The sequence below is a fragment of the Gouania willdenowi genome, chromosome 16, assembly GCF_900634775.1.
Source record: "Gouania willdenowi chromosome 16, fGouWil2.1, whole genome shotgun sequence".
Lineage (NCBI taxonomy): Eukaryota > Metazoa > Chordata > Actinopteri > Blenniiformes > Gobiesocidae > Gouania > Gouania willdenowi.
Window position 1 is genome coordinate 6,392,219 of NC_041059.1, and position 15,700 is coordinate 6,407,918.

Genomic DNA, 15,700 nt, shown 5'->3' on the forward strand with positions numbered 1-15,700 from the left:
TTGAGTACAATTTCAATCAAGTAACAATACTTCTACTTGAGTAGGATATATCAGTACTCTTTACACCTCTGATGATCCTTATAAACATGCTACATGCTACTTCATCCGTGGTCCTAGAGGCTATATTTAGTGATTCAGCCTGTGGTTTGACCTTTAGAAAGAACAAAGGAAATCCTATAAACTTAGGGCCCAACCTGTATTAATATATTATTGTAACAGGAGAAATTAGATTAGATTAATTAAAGAGAAAACTATGTTTAGTGATAAATAAATTATTATTCATTATAAAATGCATGTATTTAACCTTTTTGTGTAATTATTGCTTTGTTTTAAAATGTATTTTAAGTATTTTAATTGGTAGATGGCTCACTATACTATACTTGTATTTATCTGCATTATATTTGTACATTTGTAGTATATTTTCCTGCAGGTGTGCACTTGTATTTGATCCCTATTTAATCAACAATCATTTATTTATGTACATTTTTTTTTCTTCATTTATTTCCTTTCTTTTCTATGTTTTAGCGTTTCTTCTTTTCATTCAATTCTGATTCTTAAAAAACTTTAATTTTCTCTTCTATTTTTATACTAATTTTTTTTTTTTTTTTTTTTTTTTTTTTAAATCCAAGTATTTTTTTTATTTTTTTTTATTATTATTTAATGATCTGAAAGCTATAGTTTCATTTTAACTTAACATAACATATCTTTATTAATCAAAGTTCCAATCTGTAATTAAAGTTCCCTGCATGTTTCTTGCAGATGTAATGCATTCCTGCTGTTTGTGACCTCTAAGTTCAAACAAAGTCATCCGTAGTGAATTTTATAAACATTATCTGTCCACATTTAGCAGATCTGATCTTAGAGAAACACTGCAATGCTGAGGGGATCAGATTAAAACCTTGGCCTGAACAACCGTAGAGTCCTGAGGTGCCTGAGCAAAATAAACAATCTGAAAAAAATGAGATAAAAAATAGAGAGTGGAAGAACCAGAGCAGATCTGATTGTTTTTATTAAATCTTTTTCTAAAAAATATAGGGATTAAAGAGTTACGTGTCTTAGTGCTTTTAATTAATTTTTTGTTTTTTAGATGACTGGAATCCGCTCTTGTATGAAAACTTGACTGGTTTTATATCCATACATACATTGCATACCAGAGGATGAAGACAAATAGCATTAATGACCAGACAAAAATTGAAAAATATTGAAAACATTAAAAAAATAAAAAAACTTTTGAGGTGGAATCCGTAATGTTTGTGTATCGTTCATTCATTCTAGTATTAATTACCATTTTTATCGATGTAGCGCTCCATGTTTGATCATTAGCTTATGCAGATTCTTTTTTTTAATTAGTGCTCGGATAAAGTTAACATGCCTCTTTGTTTTCATGGAAAGATAGCGATCTCCTTACCTCCAGTGCGCCGTAGTACATCTTCTTTGCATCTTCGTCCTTCTTGTCTGACATCAGATATGATTTGATCAGATACTCATAGAAACTATCCCCAAGGCCACCGATGGAAACATGATCTAAAACAAGAGAGAAATAATCACAGATTTTTTAGCAGGGTCTTCTTTAAACGTACACACACACATTCACGTGCACTGTATATGTTTTCGATGCAGTACATAAAATCCATCAAAAACCAACTGAACACGTCTTCTTTTCTCAACAAAAAAGGAAGTTTCGTCTTGTCAAGAAACAAGATTCTCAAACTTCTCTCTAAGTCACCACAAATGTCACGGGTGTACAAAAGAACTCAAATGCAACGCAGGAAGGAGTAGGAAGAAACTGAAATATCTACAGATTGAATAAACGGGCCCCAAACAAAACAAGGAGGATAACTGAAATATGCCCCAATCGGATTTGTTTATTAAGGAACACAGATTCCACACTTTGCACTCAGAATCAGGAACTCTCAATAATTTCAATGAGCTTGAAAGTCTCTCTTCACAGGTCAACAATCTAGCAAGAGACTGACTGAACTGAGGGAGTATGTATAACCTCCTCCGACTTGACGAGGGAATGAGGAGCAGCTATGGAGAGCAGGAAAACTGGGCAGGCAGGAAAACATGGACAGGAACAGGCAAAATCAAGGAACAGGGAGTGACTAAATAAGCAGACTCATGACAACAAATGCATTTTATATTCCATGTGATTGAAATACAAAGGTATTAAGGGACATAAATGCTTTTTAATCATATTTAACCAAATCACAAAGTATCAATCAAAATTATAAATTATGTTTGAAATTGTGTGACCAACTCACTGAAATTAGATATTTTTGGACTAAACACCAGTGTTCTGCTAAGCAGTGGTTTAAAGTCATGTACACACTGTATAATAATAATCTTAAAATAAAGGTTGTGATATGGAATATTTTTAACAGCAGTTTATTTCTTTTAAAACTAAAAAAAAAATCATCAAATTTATAGCAAACTGGGTCCGTGTTGTAAATGTCATACTAACGCACTACTCATACTAAGTCTGACAAAAAAAATTCACGTTAGATGGTATGAAAATATGGAGTAAGTGAGAAATACCTGGATGTATACTATATTGGGACATTTCTAAGTATGCACGGTGGGCACACTAGTCATACTCAACCGCCCCATGATGCATTGCGAGCAGAACGTAAAATCATCCTGGGACCGGTTTCAAGCTAAAAATCAAACATCACCTTTTCAAAACAAAAGCATCTCTTCTTGTCTTCACTTCCTCATTTTATATGTTTTCAGAACTTTCAAAGGTAGAGAATTAACAGAGATATTTAGCCTGTGTGTCTTGGGAAACTTGGAAGTACAGTATCCTTCAGTGGGAATGATCATCATCATATCTATAGTAAATAGTAGTAGACAGTATATACTCAGTGTACATATACTCACATACACTTTTGTGGTCAAAAAGGGATTTACCTGACAGCGTTTTAGTTCTTGTTTATATCTATATTATATTTGTACATTTGTATAATGACTATTTTATTTTTTTATCTTGTTTTTTTTCTACTTTAATGTGTGCACTTGTATTAAATCCTTATTTAATTAACCATCTTTTACTTAATTATGTACGTTTCTTTCTTTCTTTCTTTCTTTCGTGTTTTAGTGTTTATTCTTTTCATTGGTAATATTACTTGAGCCTCTGTAAGAAAATAATTTCCTCCTGGGATAAATAAAGTATTTCTGATTCTAATTTGGATTAAAGTGATTGAAAAGCTGCTGTGTGGGAAAAAAAACAAAAAAACAAACACTTAAATTGACAGATTTGGGGGGATTTTGGTTGCTTTCAATAACTAAATGAAATAACTGAATAAATTATCAACCTTCACACAGATGGAGAAGGCTATAAACACTCTTTCTCTTGGTGGTGAGTTCATGTAAAGTTTTCTTTTGCCACAACAATGAGCTCATCTAAACATCCACATTGTCGCACTTTTAGTCCCCGTATAACTTTTCTCACTTTCTTTTCAGGTGAATCAGAAAGATGCAATTTCCTGAAGTGATTGAATTCATTATCATTTTAATAACCCTGTGCAATAGAACTCATGGAGTCGCTGCCACTGAATGTGTCTGATATTAGGAATGAAAAGAGGCAGAAAGATGCAGCACAAAAGGACGACCTGAGAGTGTTTTGACACGTGAGCTGAATTTAAGCGTTTGTGTCGAAGGGACAAAATTAAACCAGAAGTTGTTGTATTGTTGGTTTGTGATTGGGAAACTGGGAACACACTCAGTATAGGTAGACGCTTTGCAAACATTGACTTACGTTGTACCCAGTTGCCGCTGACTGGACTGAGGAAGTTTGGGTACAGGCCGTGAGGTTTCTCAATCTTATTCAGAAGTTTCCTGATGTTCATCACCTGCAAAGACATAATGCCTCTTTTAAGCAAAGCCGTGATTATACACCAGAACTGTCACCAAGTGGTATTGTTCTTTAATCATTGTAAAGAATACTACAGTTCTGTGAAAAAGATAAAGAACAGATAGGACGTCAAACCTTTTCTGTGTAGATGGGGCTGTTGGACAATTCGGTCAGATGCACAAATTCAAGGTGAAGGGTCCCAAACTCAGCCAGGATGCTACTTCCTGCTGAGGCCCATCCCCAGCTCCAACTGGTGCCACTGCAACAGAGAAGGAAATCATTCATATTAACTAAGTATACTTGTCGTTTCGGTAAGGCTTTACTTGAAGTTTTATACATGAGGCTGACATTATGCTGTTATTCGTTACCCTAATGCTAACCTTAACCATAGCCCTGCTATATACCACTAGATGCCTCAACCTAATACACAAAATGCCAACATAGCTCCAAAATTCACACGAGTTGTAGTCAATACAAAGAGAACCACAAAGCCATACAAACAGTTAATTGTGTTCTTGGAGAGGAGTAGAAGAAAACCGACTCAGTACTGGCCTGTAGATCTTCCGTTTTTGTGGAGATTATTGTGATTCAACCATATATAAGTGCAATATTTTTATGTTCAATATGATTTACCGCCTAGTTCCTGAAGAAAACTGGAGATAGGCACCAGCAGACCCCCACCACTCTGAAAAGGAGCAGGAGGATTGGAAAATGAATGGAAATACTGTGTCTGTGCACTACTTCCAGTCCCGCACAGGGTGATCTTTGCTGCATTAATGTGTTGTTGTTCTGGCGCCCGGAAAAATAGACGGTTTGCGTATGTGCTGCGGAGGGCTACATACTGATGGAATAGCTATGCAGCCGTGATGGACCGCATACACATGCAGTGGAAATTGACACATTGACTAGAATGGAAACCTATCAGCTCCGTTACTGTCACGCAGCAGATGCGCAGCAATTACGCATCCAGTGGAAATTGGGATTTTTAGAGAACTCCACCTTCAATTTTAGGACAGAGTCGACCAGAGTCCAATGTCTAACAGCAAAGTGTAGAAATGACACTTGTGGGATCTGGTCTTCTGAGAGTCTGCAAAATGACTGTGCACCAAAATACGCAAGATCACACAGTTTTAGTAACATGGCCACAACGGTGCAGAGTCTGATTCGTTAGTTATTCAACAAAAACGCGTAAGACCAAGTCAAAAATTAGCAATGACTTAATCTTTCATGCCTGCGAGATATGAACCCATGTCTTACTTAACTGTTCAGACCAGTCTCTGAGCAAAAGGGACCAACAAATGCACACATGGTCATGGATGTGCACAATGCTTTGTGTGATTGGACAAGTCCCAAAACAATTATTGTGTAAGGGGAAAAAGAGCTTTATCAGCTTTTCTGAAATGAAAACACGGGGACAGTCTGCTGACTTGTGAGCTGAACAAAAAACGAAAAGCTTCTATGACTAAGTAGAGAAAACAACAATGAGAAGCAGTTGTTGACATTTGAAGATAAATATCACCGAGAGGTAAACTTTCTGGGCAGTAAAATATTAAAGTCCTCTCCCTGGGTGACACGCTGAAGGCAGCTCAGTGCAGATATTAAATTCAAAGTTGGCAGTGAAAAGTGAACGTTAGGACGAATGGATCATTTCTCAAAGACCACGTAGTTAAAATGTATAAAATTACCTTGGCAGCTGAGGTTGGCTAGGGCAGCGAAAGCATTAATTATCTGCTGTCAAGGAAATTGAATTTCTGTTTGCTAGAAATTCAACTAATCACAAGTGTAAGGAAGAACTTTTACCTTTATCTGCCCTTACGGTAAAAAAGATTCCTGCTTAGTGTGATTGATATTTATATTACATTTTAATCAGAAGAAATATCTGGAAATTACCAAACGGTAGTGTGTGGTTATTAGTGACCTAACATTTTTACATGAGCTGTAGTTTTATTTCACTTCAATGATATGACTTGAAAAAGGTAGAAATTCGTTAACATCTGTGAATGAAAGATTGTCAATGATTATTTAAATCGTAGCATGTGCCTCGACAGATACAGAGTTGTTGGTGGATATCGGATAATGAGCTGAGCTAAAGACGGGGGATAAAAACGTGTGGGCTAACTGGGAGGTTACCTTTGTGTGAGGCTGGATGAAAATCAAAGAGTTTTTCCCCCTTTGATGAATGCAGCCATTAAAGGTTTGTGGGAGCTGCATCATTAGTCGCTACAGCCCCAGTCATATCTAATTTCTCTTTTAAGAAGAATCAATTTCAGCAAAGGTGTATGGCAAAAGAAAACCAAAGCAGAATATTTTTGTTCCATCCATCCCACCATCCAATAACATCATTGATTTTTTTGGGCCATTAAAGCACCTTAATAGTTCAAGCTTCAGTCTAATAGCTCACAAACTTTTACAACAAAACCCTTCTCTTATAGATTATTCCACCCATTCGGTTCTTTTTATCTGTCATTTCCTCAGTATTTACGTAAATGAAACAACTGTGTTTCTTTCTGTGACATATTGCCCAAGTTGAAATAAAGGGATAAAACAAAAAAAGATAAATATGTAAAAAGTACATATCTATTATGACTAATGTGTACAAATAAATAGTAAATAAAAGAGTACAAACCTTCGCCGAACACGTTACAAGATAAGAAAAGCCCAGATATGTTCTAAGTTCTTTTTAAGCTTGTTCATCTTGGCCTAATTAGATTAAATTGAAACTGTGAACAATTTTGTTTAGTTTACACTTTGATAGGAGACATCAAAACATCACAGCAAAATAACTACATGTAGGGCTAGCACAAGATGGGAAAAGTTTTTTATTCATTTTATTTTATTTTTATCTTGAGTCTCGATCTTTAAAAGCTAAAGACCAAGTCAAAAACCTTGGTGTTCTGATTGACTCAGATCTTACATTCAGCAGTCAGATCAAATCTATCACAAAAACAGCCTTCTACCACCTAAAGAACATCTCCAGAGTGAAAGGTTTAATGGCTCAGAAAGACCAGGAGAAACTGGTTCATGCTTTTATCTCCAGCAGACTGGACTATTGTAATGGTCTTCTGACAGGAATCCCCCAAAAGAGCATCAAACAGCTACAGCTGGTTCAGAACGCTGCAGCTCGGGTCTTAACCAGAACAAAGAGGTCAGAGCACATTACTCCAGTTTTAAAGTCTTTACACTGGCTCCCAGTCAGCCTCAGAATAGACTTTAAAGTTCTGCTGCTGGTGTATAAATCTGTGAATGGGTTTGGTCCAGAATACATCAGTGACATGTTAGTCAGGTATGAACCCAGCAGGTCTCTCAGATCTATGGACACAGATCAGATAGTGGAGCCCAGAGTTCACAGTAAACATGGTGATGCTGCTTTTAGTTGTTATGCTGCAAAGAAGTGGAACAAACTGCCAGCAGAGCTGAAGTCAGCATCTAATGTGAACATTTTTAAATCAAAGTTAAAGGCACTTTTTTTCTCTACTGCGTATGATTGAGAGAGAGATTTTTTGTCATGTTGTTGATGTAATGATGATTTTACTGATGATTTTAATTGATTTTACTGATGATTTTAAATGTTCTTATTGATTTAAATGTTCTTATTGATTTTAAACAATTGAATGTTTTATCATGTAAAGCACATTGAGTTGCCTTGAGTATGAAATGCGCTATATAAATAAATTTGCCTTGCCTTGCCTTCATTTTATATTTTTTTCTGAGCACTGCACTGCCCCCTAGAGGTAGTTCATACTTTGCGACATATTTTTGAGGTGAATCTAAACTGAGTGCCTCAGGTAGAATGTGCACTATGACTAAATGACCTCATTTTTATTTAATAAACACCATATGGACAGTGTATATTACCATTGCAAAGTTTTGTCCATTTAATTCATCTTTATTAATTGTATTTTCATTTCAGTACATTTTAAAGTGCTTCTTAAATTAAAGCTATTGTAATTAATACATTTAGGTTAATTTATTTACTTTTGCAACCCATAAACTGTGTGTGTTGTACAATTTTGTATTTAAATAAGGCTTTGTGAAACAAGCCTGCGTGCGACTTGGTATGACTTGTTCACCTAGTTGTGACTTGACTTGTGACGTTAAGACTTGGACTTGACTCGAGACTTGCATTTAGTGACTTACTCCCACCTCTGGGCAGTGATCATTTAACAGTGTAAACGTTGTAAACAGGGTACAGTGCTTCTGTACTTTCTGTCTGATGACAAAAGGGAGAACAGGTTGTGTCATGGACTTCTTATTACAATTAATTAATATGAAACACAAGCTAAATTTACAAAGAAGGAAAATGATAAACACATGCACTTCCCACCTTGCATTACACTTTTTCACTGGTTTCACTTGGTTTTGAATGTACTTATAATCAACAGTGTTGGTTAAAAGTAAATAGTTATAGTTACTCACTACTTGTTCCAAAAAGTAACTGCGTTAGTAACTGAATTACTCTATAATAAAAGTAACTCATTACCAAGGAAAGTAACTATTTGCGTTACTGTTAAAAAAAAAAGTTGTTATATGTCAAAGAATTCAGTTTTTTAGATGCGTCTGTTGTTGTGAGGTGCTTCATTAAATTTGAGTTGCTTACAACAAATGTGGACAAAGTCTTCACTCCTGGATATAATGTACACTTCAGATGTATGTTCTTGTCTTTGATCACAATTCATTTAAAGTAGTGTTAGTATCGTCACCTTAAAAAATGACAACTTTTCATCAGACTGCACACACTCACCATCTCTGCTGCTTCATCAAATCTGTAGTGGTTGTGTGTGTGTGTGTGTGTGTGTGCTGCCACATGTGTAAAAACACTGGCTCTGATTGGCTACCATGAAACATGAAGCCACCTTAGCCAATCATAATCGCTCACCTTGTTTTTAGCCCACCTCCTCACTTCAGCTGCGTATGAAGCCAGGGGTGCTTTGGATAACAGTTTATTCAATCAATGCATGTAACGCACCACATTTAACGTTCAGTAACGTTAACGGCGTTGTAACGCCTTATATTACCCCGTTACTGAAAAAAACACCGTTATTTTAAACGCTGCGATTCCAAACACTGGTAATCACAGTGTTAACTTCAAAGCTGTTGAAATGTTGATCATTTTAAAGAAACCTATACGTATATGAATATATAACGTAAGATATTATAGAGCCAATAAGACAGAGTAATGTTTGACTGCAAAATCGAAGCACAATTACTTCACGTCTGCACTTCTTCTCACGTTGTTATCAAGAAAACAATCTAAGTCCTGAAAAGATAGAAGAACAACACAAGAATAACCTAAACCAATTTTCTCTCACTAAATGTATGAGTAACCTTCTTTGTGAAATGCATGGCTACCTCTGGCATATCTTCACCGCCAGCACATATTGAAGATGCTGCAAGAATTAACTGTAAGGAAAGGTAATTAAATCGGCCAGCAGCTGTCCAGTTTGGCTGCTGGGTTAATTAGTAGCAGGTGGATAGCAGAGGTGCCAGAAAGCCTCTTAGAAAACAATGAGACTGGAGAAAAGGCTGAAATAAAGAGGAATTTAAATGGAACAATATACGATTTTGGGAGATACGACTTTCCACCATGCCTACGTCGTCTAATGCAGATAAAAAATGTGAATTAAAGCTTACAATCTGTGTTGTGAAAAGGCTTTGCCGCAGATTTTATGTTGCTTTTCAAGCTGCTGGGGCTGATAAAAAACATTTTCGACTCCCTACCTACCTACACTACCTGTATTTCATCCTAAAGTTGTTCTTATCCACGTCTGATGCTGGTGTGACCCCAAAAACACAACCAAAGAGACACTTCTGATGTTTTCACAAAACAATGGTGGATGTTGATATTGTGGCTTTTACGGAAACACCCGAATAAAGAAGATATTTGACATCAAAATTAGAATGTAGTGCGTTTGAAAAGATTGAGTACATGAGAAATACCCGGATGTATACTACAATGGGACATCTTTTAAGTGTGCACAGTGGGCACACAAGTCATACTCAACCGCCCCATGACGCATTGCGATCGGAACGTAAAATTCGTCCTGGGACCGGCTTCAAGCTATAAATCAAACATCCTCTTTTCAAAACAAAAGCATCTCTTCTTGTTTTTAATTAGTTTTGTCGTAGATTCTAAATGCATCTTGGGAAATTTAGAAGTATACTTCAGTGGGAATGCTCATCATCATAATCATAATTTTGATAATTAGTTAGTCAGTTTTTTCCAATTCTGTTTAGTATTTGTGTATTTAAGAAATGGGGGTCGGATTCAATAAGTCTTTCTACTTCCCACCCCTCGAGCAAACATATTTTTGCAATTATAAGTGTACATGGATCGTATATGTTATTTTGAACATCGTTTTCTCTGTTGGAGTTTTCTTCGACACAAAGAGGTTTTTGTTTTTCTTTCTTGTCCCCGCTAGAAACAAACAAATTCTGTAAATGAAATGAATAAATACTTATAGTCGACAGTATATACTTATTGAGATTGTAGTGTGTAGTACATTAATTAGTGTGACATTTCGAACACAGCCATTGCTTGTCTGGTGAAGAAGAAATCACGGTAAAAAGAGTTAGGGAAGAAACAGATGGCTTCCATTCTTCTACGAGACTCCAAATCCACTTTTCCAAAGTTCAAGTCACATGATGATTTTTCAATAAACCAATTATTTGTGTTTATTTCAACCATTGGAAGTAATTTCTCCTGATTTATTGATCCATGAGTCTGAACTATGTCTTCATCTGTGTTAATGCATTTGTATTTATTGTCCCCAGCTGTTTTAAACACACACTTTGTCTGTGGTGATGAAAAAAACATTTTTTTAGTGTGACTGCTAAAGCATTTGACAGCTTAGCATTATCTTTTGCAGATCTGGAGGACTGTTGGAGGGTAAGACTGGTGCAGAGACTCACCTTCCCAGGTTGATGACTCCTCGGGGGATTCCTGTTGGCGTGTTGAAGGCAGGCAGCAGTTTCTCTCCCAGCTCCAGCACTTTATTCTTGAATAGCTGATAATAAAAAAAAAAGCACAGAAAGGAGATTTTTGTCAGCAAAAATCATTTATATCAAACATTCAACGTGTTACATATAATCTATGATTATAAATGTAGGAACCTCATGTAAACCACATTGAAACAATAGTTTGCTTCAGTCAGAACAGTGTTGAACCCTCCTATTATCCTCAAATATTACACTTTTTACCCTTAGGGTCAATAATCTGACCCCAGAAATATTTGCCTCCAGAAAATGATTTTCAGAAAATTGTTGAGCAAGTTTGTATGTCAGGCACTTTGTTTATTTATGAAATACATAAATAACCCCTTGATAATTAAATCTTGACCTGTTCTCTAGCATCACCATCAGGCCAAACGTTTAATTTAGAATTAATTTATCTTGAATAGTTTTTATCCAAATCTTCTCAAATTTAATGACAACATTAATGACCACAAGAGTGTGAACCCTATTGGTTGTGGTGATGATATGACCTTTCCTGCAGCGCCACCATTAGTTAGTGAATCTTGAAAAGCTTTCATCCAAATATTTTCTAATTTGGGGTGCACATTCATGACTTTCAAATAATGAATCATGTTGATTTATGTTGGTGACCCCCCTTTCCTCTCATGAACATATATATTCACTTATTTTTATGTAACATATTTTGGGTTATTAACTATAAAAGTCCTCTGTCTCCTCTACATCACTTTCACTGTGAAACAGCTGTTCCAAAATGAGATATTATTTCTTCCCCAACCCCAATGTCATGTATCATCTCAAAAGTATCAACTCTGCACCTGCAGGTGTGGGGATGTAAGGTCACATGGGTCACACACAGACTGACAAGTTTTACAGCTAAGACAACTTGAGGTCAAATTGACCCCAGATCAACAACAATGCGTGCAATATACATTTAGCACTGAAAAATATCATCATGATTTTATACTTAATCAACTGTACCCATCAAATTAGGAAAAGTCATAAAATATGAAGCAAAAAAAAGAAGTTAACTATTACTTTTTGAATGATAAACATTGAATGGGGTCAAATGGACCTCAGGGATAATAGGAGAGTTTGATGACAGTGGAGTGGGATATAAAAGTAAAACTGAGGAGAGGCAAAGATAATGTATACACGCACGCACGCACGCACGCACGCACGCACACACACACACACACACACACACACACACACACACACACACACACACACACACACACACACACACACACACACACACACACACACACACACACACACACACACACACACACACACACACACACACACACACAAAAGGTGAGAAGCAGTGACTCAGCACAACAGTGACATAATTGCTAATTAATGAATAGTTGCATTGCTTTACAATGAAGCATTTTAGTCTAAAATATTTGATGGCCACTTCACTAAATATTTACCACTAAAAAAACTGATACAGTAATAGCTACCATCTCAATATTACTCTTTATTGCATTAGTGCCAGAGGGGTGTCGGCAGAATATAATACTGCAATCGAGTCTGTAAATTATCCTGCGAGCTACAACTTGAGAGCTATTGTGTTGGGCTGTAAATAAAAGCTTGTGATAAAATAGCGTTGTGCTGCTTATTAGCCCATCTTGTTTGCAAAGCACACGTTGGTGTTGAAGCATTAACACATATTATTTGAGTCAAAGGAACAATGATTGAAAATCAACAAAGGCCACATTCATACATCATCCTAATTCAGTAACACTGCAACAGATTTGTGGATGTTTATCCATAGTCGTACCGTAGGGAACAACAACTGAATTCATAGACTGACTGAAATGATTGGTTACATCTATCAGATATTATATTTATCTATATTATATTTTGTGATGAGCGCTATGAGATTACTTATTGTTGTAAATAGCGCTATCCAAATAAAGTTGAATTGAATCAAATTAGATGAACGTACAGGAGCACAAACTATTTTGGCTCAAGAACCCCTTTCTCTTATTTCTGAATCCATGAACCCCCTTTGTCTGACTAGAACATTTTGCTCAGAATTCTAAGAAAGATAACAACTATAGAGCATAATGATGGAATGATTGAGTATTTAGTGCTTCCTGAATAGATTTATTTCTATAAATAATGTATTTCTATGTAATGTAAAGTTTACAATGAGGATCATGATGACAAAAACTGATCCTAAAGTGTAACTAGTCCCCAAAACCAATGTGTGAATGTGTTTTAATCATATGCGCTATGTGAATATATTGTACTTATTGTTGTTTGTACCTCTTTTATATGGACCAAATTGGTCTGAAATAAAGTTGAAATGAAATGTATTTGTCTATAAAGTCATGTCATTGATCCATTCTTGTTCAACTCTTATGAACATTTCAGTCAAAGTATTTCAATTTGGCGTATTTTGTTGTAATAAAAATGAGAATGACTGCCCTCTATGGGTTGAAACCAGGCTATTACAATGGTATGTTGGAGGTCGGTGAGGTTTAGGAGGAAACTTTTGTCACAAAAACAAGGCATTTTGGGAATTTTTTGAAGATAAATATTTTACAAATGCATGTCAAGTGTTTCTATACTTTTGTAATTTATTTATACATTTACTGTTTATTTTAAGTCATTTTTGGTATGTTTGCTGTTGTTTTTTTGCTTTTCCCAAGTGACGGGATGAAAGGTGGAATGGGGTGTGTTTTGTTTTGTCTATATATGTTTTTACACACGGTTATTCTGTAACATGTGAAAAACTATAAATAAAGTTTGAAAAAAAAAACCTGCAGTGATTTGTTACTCTTTAAGGCTAAAAATGAGGGTTTTTTTCTGTGTGGCATGTGATAAAAGAAATAAAGTGTAAAATAAAGGTTGTTGTGCACAATGCAATATTTGCACAAAAAAAAACATGCATTTATTTTATACAAATGTGACACTACACCACACACCTGATTATTAGTTAGCTTATTAGCTTTAGCATCATGACCATAGATGGTGTAGTAATGTTTTTTTTTTTATTGATGTGCAATAATTACTTTGCAGATGTCTCTTGTCATATCTCATTTACAATAAACCCAAATTTCATTGCATGCAGCAGTGTTTTTTCATGTTTAAATATGACAGAAAAAGGAAATAAACTCGTAAAATTATAGATATCAATTAAATATGTGATTATGGCATGATTTATGATGCATGTTCTAATGGTTCATTCATTCTGGACCAAACAAGGCCGGTGTGAAAGTACCCTTTTACAGCCTCGAGCGTCGTAAAATGAAAATCCACAAAATAGTTCACCGGTTTTATAGTGCAATGAAAAGACCTAAAACCCAAGCAAAGTATTATTTACAACTTTTTAGAGAATTTCAATCCCAGACAAACCAAGTGAAAAAATATATTAAGAAAATGAATGAATAAAATAAAAACAAAGATGAATGACGGAGCAAATTAACTGAAAACTGAAATTAGGGAACTACAATATTCAAGCCTTTTCTTTCAAAATGCGTCTGTCTTTCATAGAAGCTTTTTAGTATGACATTCTTACAGATGCTGTCAGAAGATATTGTTGCGACTGTACATGAACAGCGCTTCACAGATGGAGAATTTGTGCTGAACAGATTTGTTCATTACAATCAAACTGACGACATGCAGAGCTGGGGATTGAACCTTTCCTGGAAAAAGACTTCAGCGTTTATCAAGCTCTAAAATTAGAAACTTAAAACTGCAACAAATCTTAGAGTTTCAATTTATGACACATTACATCCATAAAGTCAGCAAAATACCAAACCTATTCTATGAATCTGTGATAACCACATTTGTGTATTTATCTGAATATTATCTACCATTATCAGGGAAGTTTAGTCTAATTTGTGCTATAGTCTATAGTCATCGTAAAGAGGAAAATGCTTGTTTTAATCAGAAATAAAACGAGGTAAAAGTGACCAAAAATGGTGGAAAAGTACGTGAAAATTAAATTTTAAAAACCACAGAAATTGGTTAAAAGTTGCAAAATAGTGTTCAAAAATGGACAGAAAAAGTGGTAAAAAGGGTTCATAGTGTCAATATTGGCTTAAAAGTGGCAGAAATGGGGGGATAAAGTTGGAACAAATAGTTCGTGAATATGGTTAAATTGGCAAAAAATAACAATGAAATGTGGTGACAAGAGGTAAAAAGTGACAATAATGGGTCAACATATGTGACATTAGGTGGGAAAAGTGGTGGAAAAGGGTTTATGAGTGCCAAAAATGTCTTGAAAGGAGAAAAAATGTGCAAAAAAGGAATGAAATTTGATGGTGAAGTGGCAGAAATGGGAGTAATGTAGCAAAAATACATTAAAATGAGAATAAAAACGGCAAGAAAAAAATTATGAAAATAGGTTACAATATGGCAAGTTTGGTGTAGTTGCAGAAAAAAGGGTAAAAATCAGCAAAAAGGGGCTCAAATTGTTCAAAAATATATTCTTGTTTCTTAAAGGCATGTGGCGACCCCTCGCAGGGTCTCGCGACCCCATGGGGCCCTGGCTCCAAGGTTCAGAACCGTTGAGTTAGATATTTGTTGTAGCATGTGTGTGTGTGTGTTTTTTCAAAGAACCCTCATAGTCCTCTCCACCGTAGTCTAATCTCTTTCCATTGCTCACTTCGTCACAACACAATAGAAGTGCGTGCATGCACACACACACACACGCGCGCACACACACACGACATGGAAACAATCCTCATGAATCACGTTTATTTGCTCGAGATTGCATGTTTGTAAATTACTTGATTAATAAGAAAGCAAACCGTCCGAGCGGCATCTGCTTTGTGATTCACTGTTTGAAGCACACGAGCTAAATTAAGGTCTGTGTTCATAAATCTGTTCGTTGACATGCTGCTATTCACTGGGAGC

The 15,700-nt window shown here is 35.6% G+C and overlaps 1 protein-coding gene across 1 annotated transcript in view; it reads right to left on the minus strand.

Moving 5' to 3' along the window:
* Nucleotides 1-15,700, minus strand: part of LOC114478330 (mannosyl-oligosaccharide 1,2-alpha-mannosidase IA) — a 310,653-nt gene that overhangs the window by 16,412 nt on the left and 278,541 nt on the right. The window contains exons 5-8 of the mRNA XM_028471329.1: nt 10,763-10,857; nt 3,989-4,112; nt 3,758-3,851; nt 1,409-1,524 (exon numbers count right to left, since the gene is read on the minus strand). Of these exons, the coding sequence (XP_028327130.1) occupies nt 1,409-1,524; nt 3,758-3,851; nt 3,989-4,112; nt 10,763-10,857 (429 nt within the window). The remainder of the gene's footprint in view (nt 1-1,408; nt 1,525-3,757; nt 3,852-3,988; nt 4,113-10,762; nt 10,858-15,700) is intronic.